Here is a 17,250-nt window from a genome sequence, read left to right on the forward strand (position 1 = left end):
CGAAAAGTTTACAGGCAACACTTCATATTTCATGAAAGACGTTATATCTCCATTTCTAGAAAAAAACAGCGATTTTGATGAAAACTAGCCACTATTTAGCTTGGGATTTCTCAGGAACAGTGGCGTGCAGAAATACACGGTTTGCACCCACTGAGAGTGTAAAGTCTCACCTTTTAAACAAGCCATTGTATGTGTTCATAGCTATAACACAGAATATGCTGTGGCTGTACAAAAATCATCAACAAAGGTCTAGATTGCTGGCACTCTAGGACAAAGCTTCCGAAAACAGCTTGGCATTCAATGAGTTAACGTGAAAAATTATCTTTTAAATTCACACACATCATATGTGAAATTCGTGGCACAATTCAAACTGGACCAACAAATAATTGTTATATCTATATTAACTCCCATTCATATTTTTTTGAAAGATAGGTCCCATGGACCGGAAGTATAAGGGCGTGACTTCGGCTCTCTATAACAGTCTTCTGTGGTGTTTCTGGGAATTGTAGTTTTGTTCACAGCAGAGTAAGCATCTCACAACATATCCTGAGGCATGTTCAATGTGAAAGTGGTATGCAACGTTTTTGGTATGGTCTACCAAAATAGGCTTTGAGTTATGAGTTACAGGCTCTTGCTTGGTGGATGTGTCAGAGGTGTAGCATTCCCTGCACACAAAGAGATTACCTTGAAGCTCCTTCGGTGATATCTGACGGAAAACGTAACTCCCTGTCTTGTTCGATATCAGAATAAGTGGCATCACACATCATATGAGCCATATGCCACTGAGAGGGAGATTTTAAAGTAACACAGTGTAGGAATGCCCCAATACATACATTTTCAACATACTGGGCACTTATTTAACTCTATAGGGCCATTCACACCAAGAACGATAACTGTATTGTTCTAGCTCATATGAATGACGACGTCCACACATAAACGATAACAACATAAAGAACAATATCGTTCGGGATCACTATCAGAGCGATTTTGAGAACAATAAAAAACTGACAACCAATCGAAATCTATCAAATTTTAGCCATCAGATTCATCAACAAGAGTAGAGATTTTCCTTATCGTTGGCCAGTGTGGATGCATTTCTCGTTACAGTTATACTTATCTTTATAGTTATCGTTCCTTGTGTGAATGGCCCTTAAGCCCAATTCACCGAGAACTGACAAAAATGTCCTGTTCATGGTCAGAACAACAAAGCTATATAGTGTTAAACACTACACTGTGTTGCTTTAAAGATGCGGCGAAATCACCTTACAACTCCTTTTGTGGTGGGTTATGGGATATGTAGTTTCTGTGAATCCTTCCCGCTTTTATTTGATACCCAAATGATCACCACACATTAGCTGGGCTGGTGTTGGACAGCAAAGCCTGCTAGCTGGATATGGAGTCCCCTATCAGGCCACTGAGCGGTCGCGGTCTCTCTCTCTGCACCCTGGTAAACTGAGTGAACTGGGCCTCATCTACACCACCACTGCTGCCAGCTGGACATTTCCACCGCTTTTCATGACGACTTTTCAACATTCGGATGATCCGGCACATTCTCTGAGGGCATTCAGCACATTAAAGGACCCAAACCGACCATTTCACACACACAGGCCTTTCTCTCACAGGCGTAGGATGAACAACAGGTGTGTAGCCCTGTGTATGCATGTGTGTGTGTTTATATGTGTGTGTGTGTGTGTGTGTGTGTGTGTGTGTATGTGTATGCATGTGTGTGTGTGTGTATGTGCGTGTGAGTTGGTGAATGGGGGTGTGTGAATAGGCAGGTGGGAACAGGCGCGTGCACATTCACATGTACAGTTTATAATGCTGTAGCACAATAAAGCTCTTTTATGTAGGTAGGAGAGGCCAGAGCATGTGCAGGGAGATCCTCTGAAAGCTTTTCCTGCAAATGACTAAAACAGTGTATGAGCTCTCAATATTCGCCATAACTCTGATCCAGTGACTTAGTAAATCGCCATGACATATGTTTTTGAAAAGTCTACTGGGATGAAAACTATGTATTGACCGAAAAGTAACTGGATAAACAATGTAAAGCTTACTGTAAACAAAGTGTGTTTATTTTTTTCCCAAGTTATTAATGGGTGAAAGGTTTCAGATAATATACTCACTGTATATAAAATGCAAAATGAATGTGGAAGGAAGATGGGCATTAGGACCATATTCAGTGTTTTTATTTTATTTTTTATTCAGTGCACTTCCTGATTATTGTCACATTTCCCTACAGTAAATGTCATCAATTTGTCTCGCTTCTGTTTTTTTGAAGAGCAACAAAATTTCACACACTTAACACTGGACTCTGTAAAATTAACCACATTATCATACAAAATGTTGGAGAACTCTGAGTGCATTTGGATGAACTTGAGTATCCTAGTTATGAAAGGGCTTCTGAAGTATCCCGTATTTGTGTTTTCCTGTTCCCGTGAAGTATCCTGATTTTGTGTTGGCACATGTAAACGTTGTGTGGCTATTTTAGAAACCCAAGCCCTTATCCTGGTTTTATGAAACCCAGGCCATTGAAGCCCATTTGCAATGTCCCTAAAACATTACTAATCCGGCATGGACGTGTATTTCTTTGGAATTGTGTAAACAACTTCATTTAAAACCTTCGTTTACAAGATTGCTACACTTCTGAAACAATTTGGTAGGAGTTTAATGCACCAGTTTAAATTTAATTTCACTGCTAGTTACGCTCCTGTTGGAAGTCTAAGTCAATTAAGCTTTTCCAGACACATTCAACAACTCAATTACAATTGAGAAGGTCTGCGTGTTAACCAGGCTATGTCAGATGGAAAACTCAAAAAGAAATCTCAGTAGTCTAACATGTATACATTCTATCCCAAGTTCTGATAGTTGCTGACTAGAATGCAGCAATAGAACGTAGTAATCAATAACCAGGATACTAGTATTTATTACATATAGCCTACAGGGATATTTACATCCAGGTTCCTCTGTGTTCATGTAAACACCATATCCTGAATAATGATTACAACTGTGATAAGCTTCATGACTAATACTGGTGTGCATGTAAACACAATCAACGATAAAGGTCATTTCAAGGTCACGGCCCTCCCTCATGATGACCTACAAAAAAAGAGAGTGAGTGAGGGAGGTGGCGTGACCTTGGACAGAAGGAGGGTGTTGTGTATTGTGGTTCGGTTGTTTTGCACGGCGCCCTGATACTGGGGTGCGGACTGGGTTGAGTTGAAAGTGCTGATGGAAATCCCATCATGCACTGGGGCCAACTTACCTCCACCAGGCTGCTCCACCAGAACAATCCAGTTTTGTTTGTAGGGGGCGTGGGGTGGAGGGTGGAGGGGGGTTGGTGTTGGGTGGATGTTTTGTGGGGGCCGCCCGCCCTTTGTGCCGGCCGATGGATGGGCACAAAGGGCCAGCCCCAGCAGCACTCAGGGGTATAAATGCTGGCCGATGGAGAGCGGGTTCTGTTAGCTGCTAGCTGTTAGCCTTGAATCATGAAGGCCTGGAGTCTGCTCCACCCGTTGCTGGTGCTGCTGCTACTGCTGCTGTGCCCAACCCTGCTTCTGCATGCTGCTTCGGCCTCCGTGCCTGCCTATGCCCCGGGCCTCCACCCGCAACACAAGGTCCTCCACCTGGGTGAGAAACCGCGACACCTTCCAGACATTTTTTAAACGTTTTCATAATGTCTTCATCTACAATCTTACCATCCATTCAATTTAGGTGGATGTCTTCAGTCAGTTACAATCCAATTTAAAGCTGCATTAATTTCGTGGTCTCTAGTCCAAATGTTATTTTCGCTCTTTGGTCCATTTAAAAGACCAAAGTTGCTTCTGTCATTTATTACCTACCAGTCCAACCATTTCAGCTTAGCTGATGGATTTTGGAAAGACATAAACATAAAAATCTACTTTTTAAATATTTTCACTTTAATTTGGATCTCAAATTACTTTTTTAATCTGCTTTAATTTAAAACGCATCTTCGCCTCCTGATGAGATTTTATTCTATTACTTCTGCTGTCACTCCTTGGATTTCCTGAAATATATGTTGTTCAGAGCCTTTACTCTTGCAAGCAAATAGTTACAGCAATTAAGGAGAAAATATTGAAATCAAACTTTTTCCATTTTCTCACGACATAAATCGTCATAAGAAGAAGAGTAATGGGGAAAATGTTCAGAATTACATTTTAATCTTGCAAGCAAATACAGTAGGATAAAGCGATTAGGAAGAAAATATTGAAATCAAAACTGTCATTTTTCATGACTTAAATGTAAATGTGTTTTTATAAGTGCGTAAAAAGTAGTTGAAGATTTGAGGTTTAAAGGAATAATTTGGAAGAATTTGACACTTTTTAAGGGGTAGTTTTTGTAGGCAACAAATTTTGGTTTCATCTACAAATTAATTTGGGCAGTGTATGGTCATGTGAAATACACACAAATCTTTCATTTCCACTAGTGATCTGCACTGTGTACATCTTTCGTCAAGGCTGGACTGCCCTAACCTGACAATAGCCAGATGAATTTCGCTCTGCCTGGCTATTGTCAGGTTAGGACTGCCCTGCAATAATGTCAAATCAGCACATCTCCAATTATACTGTCAAAAGACACAATATAGAGACACAGTATGCAAGCTATAATGCTTTTATCACAGCCAACAGCGGTACTATTGTTGGCGTTTGCAAGATCTTCACTTGCCTTCAGGATGTTAACTGGCTAGTTTTAGAAAAGCACTCCTTACAACTGTTTTTAGGTTGCTGCATAGTGTGATGGCTAAGCAGCTCATTCCACCACCACCACCACACCACTCAGGCTTTGCTTCAGATTTCTTTTTTACTTTTTACTATAGGCCCTTTCGCACTGTAGGAACTTTTTGCTGTTCCTAGAACATATAGTTAGAACCCCTTTTTTCCACTGCACATTCGGACAACATGGAACTGGGGATTAAAAAGTTCCTCTGACCGCAGTTACTATAACTATTTGAGCTCCTACTTGAGGGTAGGGTCTTTTGCATACGAACCTGTGCATAGGAAACATGACTGATGTTCAAGCCAAGGCAGCAGAAGCACCATTTAAAAAAAAAAAATCCCTGTAAAAATAATTCAGCTTCTGTTTTAAATTGCTTAAAGGAGAATTCCGGCGAGTTTTCACAAAGATCTCCGCTTCTCAAGGTCACAGAGTACTGTCGGTACGAAACAACAGAAACAATCGGTTTTACCTAGCTCAAGTCGCTACAGCCAGCAGCTAATGCAGCCAGGCAGCTACAGCGCTACACTCTGTGGGCATGTACATGGGAGCTCACTTACATGCCCCAAGAGTGTGTCTGTAGAGGCTGCAGAGACTGACTACTGTCATGCAACAAATGCCTTCTGGACAGATGAGAAATGTTTATTAATAATGGTGCTTCTTTTTTTATGCTTTCTGATACCACAAGCTTCTAATATGTCAATAAATTTCAGCAGCTTAACTAAATAGCAATGCTGCCCGTTTCATTACTTTATGTTCATGTAATCAGTGGGCTACTAATGTGTGTCATATGAGTTCCTACTATGTGCAAGTGAAAGCAGAAAAAAGAAACCTAGGAACTGTGTAGTGCTAGGGGGGGTCTCTCCAGTTAGTAGAGCTGTGTTCCTAGAACTGTTGTGTCCGAATGAACCTTATGTGATGAAGGCTATTTGGCGCCACCCTGTGGTGCACGAAGAATATTTTGTTGAAGAACACTTCTCTCTGAACATATGTGCTCCCAGGAGACCATCATCACTGATTTATGATAATATATTTGTCTCTAGATTGTGAACACACATCAGTAAATGTCATCTAGCTTCACAAGACTAGGTCCCATATGTAAATACCTTCCTTGGTCCATTTCGTTTCAGCCGTTAACTTTCTAGTACCGTCAGCTGTCAAAAAGACACACAGCACACATAATTTAGCTCTATAACCTTTGGTACTGACCATCAATAAGATGAGTTGCCTCCAGACTCGATAGCTCAGTAGATACTGCTGTCACATAAGGCCTTGTTGCAAGTGCCCCTTTTGTTGCTTGGCCATCACATTTTCAGCCATTTCCTTTCTGATGCTCTGATCAGTGAGGCCCTCTGTGTGGGACTTTAAGCTGTCAGGCAGCAGCAACTCAGTGTTCTCCTCTTAAGCTGATGATACATGGGGCAACGTTTTGAGCAATGTTGCTGGGCAATGTTCCTCATTATTGTGGTGCTGGCATTTTCTCATTGATATTGGGCAACAGTTTCTTTTCTGGAGAACTTTAATCATCAGTAGGCAAGTTGTCATGATTATCCAATCAGAATAAATGGAACTGGTTATGTGGTTGCCCAGCAACATTGCTCAAGAAGTTGCCCCATGTATCATCACCTTTACTCCTCTCCGCCCTCTAGACTGGCCCAAGGACTGCGGCCTGGCCCACTTTAAGCCCAACACGGCGGAACGCATCGTCTCCGGCAACGAAGCCAGGCCTCACTCCTGGCCCTGGCAAGTCTCACTGCAGGTAAAAAAAAAATAAAAAAAAACGTTCTCTTCTCTGTTCTGGCTACTTTAGTCTCACAGGGTCCTTTGTGCAGATCTGGGATAAACATCTGGAATTAATGAAATATTGGAAAAGTATGGAAATGTGGATGCTGTAAGTTACATGCATGTGTCATTTTGCTCGTAGTAACACATACATGAAACAGTTGACAATGTGCAAAAGATACCAAAGGTTAAAGGTTAAATTCCTAATAAAAATACACCCTTGTTTCACAAAATTACAAAAAAGACAAGTTACCTTGCTTTGTGTACGTAGGTTCGTCCCAGGGGCAGTAAGCACTACATCCATGTGTGTGGAGGGACTCTGATTCACAAGACCTGGGTGCTTACTGCTGCTCACTGTTTCCAGAAGTAAGAACCACAACAATCCCCACCCACATTACTCACATATGCACACCCACATTACTCACATATGCATACCCACATTACTCACATATGCATACCCACATTACTCACATACCGGTATGCATGCCCTTGCATATTAATCACATACTGTGTGCATACCCTTGCATATTAATCACATACTGTATGCATACCCTTGCATATTAATCACATACTGTGTGCATACCCTTGCATATTAATCACATAAACACATTCATTACATTTACATTTATTCATTTATCAGACACTTATCCAGTGATTTAAACATGTCAATTATTTTACAAGGGCCATTGTCCTTGGAGCAACTCAGGGTTAAGTGCCTTATGCAAGGGCGCAATGGCGAAAGCCAGGAATTGAACGCACAACTTACAGACTACATCTACTCTATGCTAGCCCAGCTCCTTAGCCGCTATGCTACCACCGACACATAACATAACTCCTCCACATAACATCATCACCAGTATACTGATGCACCTCCCTCCTTCCATGCTTCAATATGCACATCCACATGCTCATAGCAGCCTAAAAAATGTTCGTTGTGGAGGATACTAAAATCATATAACTGTACCTTCATTAATGTGGCAGATTCTCATCCGAATAGATTTCAAACCAACAGCAACAGATCTAGGGGACAATGTTGAGGATAATTAAGTTTAAAATAAACCTCACATTCCATTAAAAGAACCAAGGGAACAGGATGGGCTAGCTAAATTTGTAGACTTATTCCTACACACACACACACACACACACACACACACACACAGACACACACACACACACACACACACACACACACACACACACACACACACACACACACACACACACACACAAACACAAACATTTGTGCAGTTACATCAATATGTGTCCATGCATATTCAAAGTAAATAGCATACGGGCATAAGCATAACAATTAGTGGATTATTTGAAATGATCAATTATTTTAAATTAATTATTGAATATTCCTTATTACATCCCCTATTCTTCCGCAGGGGGAAGGCCGAGGATCCTGGAAGCTGGCGTATCGTCGTCGGGAAGCACCAGCTGAAGCGCTCCGAGACGCCGGAGCGCATGTTCCCCGTCAAGCGCATCTACCGGCACGAGCGCTTCCGCTACCCGGCGCACAGCGAGCTGGACTACGACATCGCCCTGGTCAAGGCCGGCACTGACATCCAGCCCAGCAACTTCGTCCGCTACGCCTGCCTGCCGCGCAAGCAGATCAACCTGAAGCCCGGACACTACTGCTGGGTGACTGGCTGGGGGGACACACGGGGTAGGCCACACTGCACCAACCCACACACTGCAAAAATGATATCTTACCAAGTGTTGTAATATTATATTAAGATAACAAATCTAGGTAGTGTTGTTTTTAGTAAAAAGATACTTACTTTGAGCTCTCTTGTAGGATTATTTGACTTAAAATAAGTCAAAATCTTCTTAAATTAAGACATAAAAACAAGTAAATTTATCTGCCAGTGGAGTAAACCATTTTATCTTAATTTAAGATAAGATTGAAGATTTAAGACAATTTAAGGTAAATTTACTTACTCCACTGGCAGATAAAATTACCTGTTTTTAAGAAGATTTTGACTCAAAAGTAAGTAGCTCAAAGTATCTTTATACTAACTAAGTAGCAAAGACATATATATGGTCCAAATCAGTTATTTTTATTGTTGTTTTGGCTCAATGCAAAAAGACAGACTCTCTTGTATTTAGGTGAACTTGTTTATGATTGTTCAATGAATCATTTTCAATTAATCATTCATTTCAATTACTTGAAAATTTTTTTTTAATAATAGTAAAGTAGAATGAATTTGGGACTATACAGATCAGAAAGCCAACAAGAAACTTCAAATCAGGCCTCATTACAGAAACTTCCTAACTATGAAATCCTATCTTATCTCAGTTTAGGATGGCATTTAGGATTTTTGGTATTACAGAAGCATGTTTCCTAACTGCATTTAGGAAAAAATCCTCACAACACAACACTAACCTAAAACCACTTAACAGACAAAACCAGACAGAGACAGGGCCCTATAGAATCAAGCTCGTCTGTTTGTTCCACCATGTTTTTTTTTTGTTTTTTTTAACAATATATATTTTTGGGGGGCTTTTTTTATGCCTTTTAATGCGATAGGATAGTTGAGAATGACAGGAAGTGAGTGGAAGAGAGAGTCTGGGTGGGATCCGTAAAGGACCACGGGGCAGGAATCAAACCCGGGACGCGGTGTACGGTGCAGGTGCCCCAGCCAGTTGCGCCATGGCTGGGGCCAAGTATATATATTTTTTAGCTTGTTTTGCCTTTATTGACAGGACAGCGAAGAGGTGGGAGAGAGAGATGGGTTGGGATCAGGAAATGACCCGGGCCGGACTCGAACACGGGTCCCCGTGGGCACATAGTGCTCCCCTGTTCCACCATGTTGACGTTAACTATTCCACTGTTCCCCTCTTTCAGGTGGGAAGGAGAACGTGTCGCTGGCGGAGGCCCTGAACCAGGCTCGCTTGCCCATCATCGACTACAAGACATGCCGACAGAAGAAGTTCTGGGGGGACCGTGTGCGCGACTCCATGATCTGCGCAGGGTTTAGGGACACAGAGGGGCCCCCTGCTGCCTGTCAGGTGAATAGCACATTACTTTTACATTTAGCAGACGCTTTTATTGAAAACCATTTACATATGCCAATTATATTACAAGGGCCACTGTCCTCAGAGCAACTCGGGTTAAGTGCCTTGCTCAAGAGAGCAACGGTGGAAGCCGGGTATTAAATCCAAGCTTCTCAGGGTCCTGCATGCTAGCCCAGCTCCTTAGCCACATTCAGTACCATATGTGATAGGATCTGGAAAAGCCCATGGATGGTATCAATGATGTTGCTATGGGACGGTATCAAGCATGCTGCTAGGATGCTATCAGAATCTGAAGTTGGTGAAATTTCACCAGAGAGGGTTGAAACGGAGCAGAAATAAATGATTTTTGATGTGATGGGTTTTCCCAGATCACAATCAAAATCATCATAATTTACCATGGACCCTCATAAATCACCAACAAGCAGGCAAGCAGACAAATTATACACAGGGCTATGCACAAGCTGTTGCCAATAGCTAAAGGCTACACTTCCAATTATAGTTCCTAACAAGGAGTCTGTAAGAATATTAGCCTACAGTGTTGTCAATAATCAGCAAAAATCCAATTTAGCATATGTACAGTACAGAACCGATTCTGCTTTCTTGGACCACTGACAGCAGAAAAAAGGCACATCACTTACATTTAGTTCTCCCTTTACTAATGTAAGGGGAGCAGGCAGTGTTGACATTTTTCACTCTAGATGAAAAGCTTTTTCTAAACATTTTGGCCTGGACTCAAATTCACCATAATACCCTTGTAGGCTAAGGTTAAATATGACTGGAAATGTTTGCTTAATTCCAATAATTTTTCTTGCATTGTTTTATTGTTCGTTGTTTGATTCTTTTTTGTATTATTATTATTATTATTATCATTGTTATTATTTCACTTGTTGGTGGATTTTTATTTTGTTTGTAAAGTGTATTGAGACCATGTTGCATGGTGATACTGCACTATAAACAATAACTCTATTGATTGATTCATTTCGTAGCTAATTTGCTATCGCTCATGAGCGATCTCTCCTTTAGCTAGCCTGATGCTGACGCTCCAACGCTCCGATGCTAATCTGTTCTCTGTCCTGCTTAGGGTGACTCTGGTGGTCCGCTCCTGTGCCAACTGGACCGGGACCGCTGGGAGGTGCACGGCGTGGTGAGCTTTGGGCCAATCGGCTGCACCGTGGAGAACAAGCCCAGCGTGTTCACTCGCACCGCCGCCTACATCCCCTGGATCGAGGCCACCAGGATCAGAGATTTCTTCATGCACTGATCCTTCCCTCCATCCATTTCCTTAACCTCTCTCATCCCCTTACACACACACTCTCTCTCTCTACCCCTGCTCTGTTCACCTGTAACGCAGGGCTTGAAACCTCCCCGCCACTAGGGGGAGCTGTGCTTGCGCTCTGGTTAGAGGGAGGTGCAGGTTGCAGTCAACGATTGTAGTCCCTTCACCCCACCATCCGTTCCACGCCTTTCTTCATGGAGGGCGGGGTCAACATCACCATAGCAACAGTTGCTTCGGTTACCGCATGATGCCTGTAGGACTATGTTGCGCTCTGCAGTTTTAGCTTCTCTGCGTGTCGCCTGAGACCCTGGAACACATCTAGAACCCTGACGCCCATCACCTCCCATGCTAGCATACTGCCGTTGCCAAACGTGCATGCTGTTCCCCTTCCTTCTTTTCTCTCCGTCTCTGGTGAGCAAACGAGGGGTCATCCAACCCCTTCAGGTGCAACCGAGGAAGCCGCCGCTGCAGCAGACTTGTGCGCTCGCCTCTGTATCCAGACCATGACTTTCTCATTCCTGTTCAGCCAGTAGTTTTCACAGCATCTCTGTAGGTGTTCCATGTAGTGAGTTTTCCTACCAGAACAGCTTTAGGCCTATACGTGAAATCATATAGAACAAAACAAAATATTTATTGTTCACGCTATTCTCAAACACCAACCAAATGTTTCCTCGTCTCATCCATGTCTCCGTATGCTGCAGCCACTGCAGATGCTCTGTTGAACTGATTTGATTTGGATTTGATACTTTACTTTACTGTCCTCGTTTGGACATTTGCTCTGGGCTCTCCGTCCTGCAGTTCCTCAAAATGTACATAAAAGACATTTTACCAACACAGGGCTTTCATACACAAACATCCGGGTTTGAATGTGCAACATTTGTCACAACTGTGTGCTGTACATTAGCGCTGGCTTGTATATTTCAGATTATTTTGTCATAACCTACAATGGACACGCTAAGGACCATTTTCAGCTCATTGTCTACTTGAGATAGGAAAAGGGCATTTTCCCTCTTGGGGAGTTGCCGAAACACGGACTGTAAATGCTATTGTTTGCACATAAGCTGTTCATCAATCATGTGTTCGCCACGGAGATGGCAACTTGGAGTCACCTAGTGTTGTTTATTCAGTAACAATGTAACCATGAACTATGATCACATAAAAACACAACCAGCGTCTAATTCTGAATAAATCACTACACGAGCAACAAGGTTTGTTTGTTTTGATATTAGTGACATGGGCACAGCACATAGCCCTGAAGTCAGTTTGGGGAAAATGGGATGTTGAGATCGTTGCAAATTTCTCCCTACTTTTGTCCTTGTGTTCACTTTGTTGCCTAGTTCCTTGTTTAACTTCACGGAATTAGTAATGAAGAGAACAATTTAGAGATCTGCGTCATCTGCTGTAACAACGACGTATGGGTACAATAGAGTATGCGGACAACATTTACTTATATTTTCACATTAACGTTATTTTGGATCTAACCTTTCCAGCATAAAAAACACATTCTAATGTTTATGAAGTCATTCATTTAGTGCAATTTTAGCAATAATACCCAATTAAGACTGACAGTACAACAGTAACCGACAATTCACCGACAATTACTGACTCAAAAGAATGCTTTATGTAGAGATGACTTTTCATGGTTTTATTTAAGGACACGACTAGCCACACGGGCACATTTGTACGAGGAGAGATTCAAACAAATCTGCATTTTAGGTCACACATGTCAACCAACAGTTGAGTCAACGGTAAGGCCTTCAACACACACCATAGACTGCTGACCAAATGAAGTCCTACTGTCACTTGAGAACGGACAGTTTGGTAACTTTGACACGACCCCCTGTCAAAAACGACTTGGAGACGATGACCTGTATCAACACACTGACCGAACAGGATTGTACTTAACAAGTACGCTTGACACAAGACATGTTGGGACTATGAAAGTGCATCATGATCTTCAGAGATCAACCATTAAGTGTGTACATTCGTCTCCTTTGGCCTCAGGAAAGGGTAACACTGGAAGAAAAAATAGAAAAGAAAAAACACCACCACAGTGTTTCACATTTCACTTTTCGTGGCATCGTTTGCCTGGTTAATAAATATGCTGAGTAAAACCTAAACAGAGATCTTCTGGTCCCGGTGGCCAAGCCGAACCACATCATCCCCTCAGAGTGGTGAAGTGAGCAGGAAGAGGGGAAAGTGGTGGGTATTTGGGGTTGGGTTGGGATAGGATGGGTTGAGGGTGATCCGAGTCAAATTTTAAAAGTCTGTGGTTTGGCCACCCCGTCCCCCAGCCAGTATTTCCTCCAGTATCCCAGTGTCCTCTGGGCCGAGGCGTGGCGGTCAGTAGCGGGTAGGGGTGGAGCCCTTTAGGTGATCCCAGTTGTTGTACAGCGCGTACAATCCGGACAAAGCCAAGCCTGCAAGACCTCCTCTTGCAACACCTTTGAGACCACCTGCCCCACACACACACACACACACACACACAAGTTGAATATAGACATTAGGTCCAGTAATTGCATATCTATGTACAGCTATATCGAGGTAAAACAATGAAGGACTCAACTACATATAAGAATAGGTAATACATAATGTAAAGGAGGGAAAATACGTGGACTTCAGAATGGATCATGGCTTACGTTAAGTCTTTCTATCTCTTCATCACACAATACGTCACATGACCTATATCATGTAAAAGCAGCCTCAATCACTCACTTGAGGATTTGAACAGCACACACACACACACACACAAAAACAATGACCAACCACTCACTTGAGGATTTGAACAGCACACACACGCGCACACACACACACACACACACACACACACACACACACACACACACACACACACACACACACACACTGACCAACCACTCACTTGAGGATTTGAACAGCATTCCTGTGAGAGTTCCAGCAGCTATTGTGTTGATATCATCTTCTGCCCCACGGGCCTTTTCAATGGCCACACCAAACACACTGTATAGCAATGCTGTGGGGGGAGACCGAAAGAGGCACTCGATTGGCATCACTCTGAGATGATAATCCACTTAATAAATAGACAACTTACACATTATATACTGAATTTCTTCACCAGATCATATTTCTATATAATCTATGTCCTATATGTGAATTGTTGCTGCAACACAATGTCCATTTGGGAATCAATAAGGCAATACTTTTTCCATCTACAACAATTCAATCTGTTTACTACATTTAATATAATGGCTGGGGGTCCGTGGAAGAGGTTTTCCGAGGCCATACAATGGTAGCCTGACGAGCCAGACCCACACTTAAATGTAGGGTCTGGGCACTCACCGTTCGCAGTGCTCAGTCCGAGGAGCGGGATAATCGGTTGTCTTTCAAATTCACTCTGCACGCAATAGGACAGCGCTATGAGTCCCATGCGTTTCCCACCAGCGGAGCTAGTTGGCTAGTTCAAACTTTTGCCAACTTAATAAAAGTTTAACTCGTGTCACACTGTTCGCCAACAGCAACATTATCAACATTTGTTTTCAAATAGCAGGGAATTCAAGCCAAACCGTTGCAACTCTGCCATCAATCATTATGTTAAGCCCGCCTAACGACTCTATACACGATTTGATTGGCCTGATAGAAGTTTAATTTTTCGGAGAGTTGCTAGACTAGCCCTGGCAGCAAATTTAATTTGCTGCCGCTAGGGTGCGTCTCGATTTCTAGGCTAATACAATGGTGTACTCACCCACAGAGCCCAGTGTGTTTGCCCATGAAGCACCTTGTCTTGTGATTAAGTTCAGGATCCTACAAACAACACACAGAATCAGACAAGTTGAGCAAATGGCCAACAGAGGTGAACGGTCACACAATTTACCTTACATTACATTTGGCTGACGCATTTTTTACCAAAGCGACTAACAACATGGTAAACAGTTTAAGCTTTTTAAAGCAAGTATCTCTACAATTCTAGGACAATTCAAAAAAGGTGTATAAAAGTGCATCAGTGAGTGCTGTTTTTAAACAACCGAGAGTTAGTTCTAGTCAGGTGGTAAGTTCTAGGATCAGCAAGACTGTGAAGTAAGTAGTGCTTTAGTTTAGATTTAGTCATCAACATGTCCGTATCATTATCATTTCATGTTATTATCTTGAGTACAGGATGTGCTGAATACAATGGCAAGCAGTAAGACAACTCTGTCCTCCATAAGATAAAATGATTCTCTCAACAACTATTTCAAGACACTTACTGTACATTTCGTGGTTTGGACCAAGCCATATCTCTGGTCTCTCTTAGACCCATACGGAGTCCATTGACCGTTCCGAATGCGGCACCTGTAGGAAGAATATAAGGACAACTGAGGAAACACTCTCTGTAACATCGAATAAATTATCGTTAAGACGACGGGAGTTTAATTGTCTCCTAATTCAGACGGACTTGCCTGTTATGCAGCATCCACCGATAGTGAAGAAAGCCAATTCGAAACGACCACGAGTTTTGCTTGCCCCCATGGGCAGAATAAATTCTTCTGAATCCTTTGAATAAAAATAGAAATCCAAGAGGTTAGACTACGTTACTCCAAACTGATTACGAAGACACATCATTGACTTTAATGGCGTGGGAGTTTGCCATGACAAAACTTAAGTTAACTTACCTGCACCAGGTAACGTGGGTCCACATTGAGATACGGCGAGAGTGGGCTCATACCAGTCACTGTGACGGGCAAAAACAATAACGTTACAGATTGACATGGACATAAATAGTCGAAAAGTCACAATTCAAAAAAAGTCGTTGATCGGCTTGTTGTCCACTAAGGTAGCAGCTAGAACTATGGTTAGGAATCCTTGATGTTCAATAACCAAACGACCTGCTAATCGAACACGTTAGCCTGTCACAGACCCTTGTGTATGTGCTAATTTTGATTGTTGTTAATGTTACTTACATGGCACTCCAGCGAGCTCTGTATTTGAATACTCAGGGGCTCCTCCACCAAAAAGGCCACCCATTCCACCTTTAAATCCATTCGAACCGGGTGGGTTGTTATCCATGTTCGATAGTGAGTTAGCTAGCAAAGCTTGCAAGCTAACGTTAGCTGTTCACAAACTGCTAAATTTTAGTTAACTACAACTTGATGCCAGCAAATCTGGAAACAAGTCTGATCAGGAACAAATTATAACTATATGTTAATGTCCTTCAAATTACGTGAAAATAAACAGAAACGTGGGGAGCGAAGTTATTTCCAAGGATGTTCCCAAATAGACAGCGGTGTATCTGACCTCCACCACGTTCTACCGTAAAGGCGAAAGACTTCAGTTACGCAATGCTGTCGTAAAGGGTGAGGCAATATCAAAAAACTATTTATTTTGCGACAGTAGCGATGCAGGAGTTCTAGATTAACCCTCCTGTTGTGTTCGCGGTCAAATGTGACCGATTGACAATTATTTTCTCTCAAAAATATTGTTAACTTTTTCTGACCATCATGAGGCTCCTTGACTTTGTTAATACAGGGCATCTACAGGGCATCTGCATTTTATAACAATTTGAGTGTTTTATTTAACTTTAGAACACCCATGTGTATTTCCGACCAAAAATGACTGGCCATTAGAAATGAATGAGTGAGAAAATGGACAATGTATAAAATTTAGTCCATGCACATACTTATTGATCAGATGTATGTGCTTCTGTACAGTAAAACACACACACAAACACACCCTCACTCCCCCTCTTTGCTTCTATGCCAGCCCCCACTGGAACCTTTCCCCAATAGAATCTTCCCCTTTCTGACTTGCATTCGCTCAGGGCAGTGAGGCCTGCAGGCCATAAATAGCAAATGGAAGTTCAAAATTGGTTATATTCAATAGAACACAAGTTGATACAAAGGTCTATCACAACATTATATGATAATATGTGTGTTACTATGGATTTATAAGAAGCTAATGCAGCGGTCATTTTTGACCGGAACACAAAACTAGTAAACATAAAAACGAACACAATAGGAGGGTTAAGTGAAGTTGGCAACTTGACTGTAACTACGCCTAATTGAAGTGGAAATGGGAATAGCCTATATATACAAGGATACAAGGATACAAGGAGGTTTATTTGTCACATACATAGCAATACTAACGTAAAGCATATAGTGAAATTTCGTTTGGTGTTCAGCTTTTTCTGTGTAAGTGTGAAGAAAGAAAGATCAAGAAATATTTTAATAGCAATAGAGAATAAAAAGTGCAGTGTATGTACAGTCCATGTGCAAGTGTGTAAGAAATAAAAAAGTTGATATAGTCTTGTGTGTTCAGGATACAGATTGCTTGAGGATAGAAGCTCCTCCTCAGTCTCTCTGTTATACTGTATAGCCTATATATTTGTTCAAGTTTGAAAACATGAAAAGGCCTGATTTTGCTAGCCAGCATTCTATAATGTTGGAGACATACAGGCCTAGGTCTATATCCTACAAAACATGTAGGCCTAC

At 42.0% G+C, this 17,250-nt stretch overlaps 2 protein-coding genes across 2 annotated transcripts; one reads left to right on the forward strand and one right to left on the reverse strand.

Moving 5' to 3' along the window:
• The first annotated feature begins 3,485 nt into the window (after positions 1–3,485).
• LOC143138219 (elastase-1) lies at positions 3,486–10,820 on the forward strand. The gene is made up of 6 exons (XM_076298718.1): positions 3,486–3,627; positions 6,381–6,490; positions 6,785–6,879; positions 7,902–8,182; positions 9,365–9,528; positions 10,616–10,820. Exons 1-6 carry the CDS (start codon positions 3,486–3,488, stop codon positions 10,793–10,795), a joined length of 972 nt encoding a protein of 323 aa, XP_076154833.1. The 3' UTR covers positions 10,796–10,820.
• Positions 10,821–12,440: 1,620 nt separating this feature from the next.
• timm23a (translocase of inner mitochondrial membrane 23 homolog a (yeast)) lies at positions 12,441–16,074 on the reverse strand. Its single transcript, XM_076297922.1, has 7 exons — positions 15,724–16,074; positions 15,436–15,494; positions 15,223–15,316; positions 15,031–15,115; positions 14,532–14,590; positions 13,692–13,802; positions 12,441–13,266 (listed from the first exon to the last, which is right to left on the reverse strand). The coding sequence occupies exons 1-7, from the start codon at positions 15,827–15,829 to the stop codon at positions 13,154–13,156; spliced, it is 627 nt and encodes a 208-aa protein (XP_076154037.1). The 5' UTR covers positions 15,830–16,074; the 3' UTR covers positions 12,441–13,153.
• Positions 16,075–17,250: the final 1,176 nt, after the last annotated feature.

This window comes from Alosa pseudoharengus, unplaced genomic scaffold (genome assembly GCF_046254945.1).
Source record: "Alosa pseudoharengus isolate Yale_2024_CS ecotype anadromous, Long Island Sound unplaced genomic scaffold, YU_APseudo_1.1 YU_APseudo_1.1_scf_21, whole genome shotgun sequence".
Taxonomy (NCBI): domain Eukaryota; kingdom Metazoa; phylum Chordata; class Actinopteri; order Clupeiformes; family Clupeidae; genus Alosa; species Alosa pseudoharengus.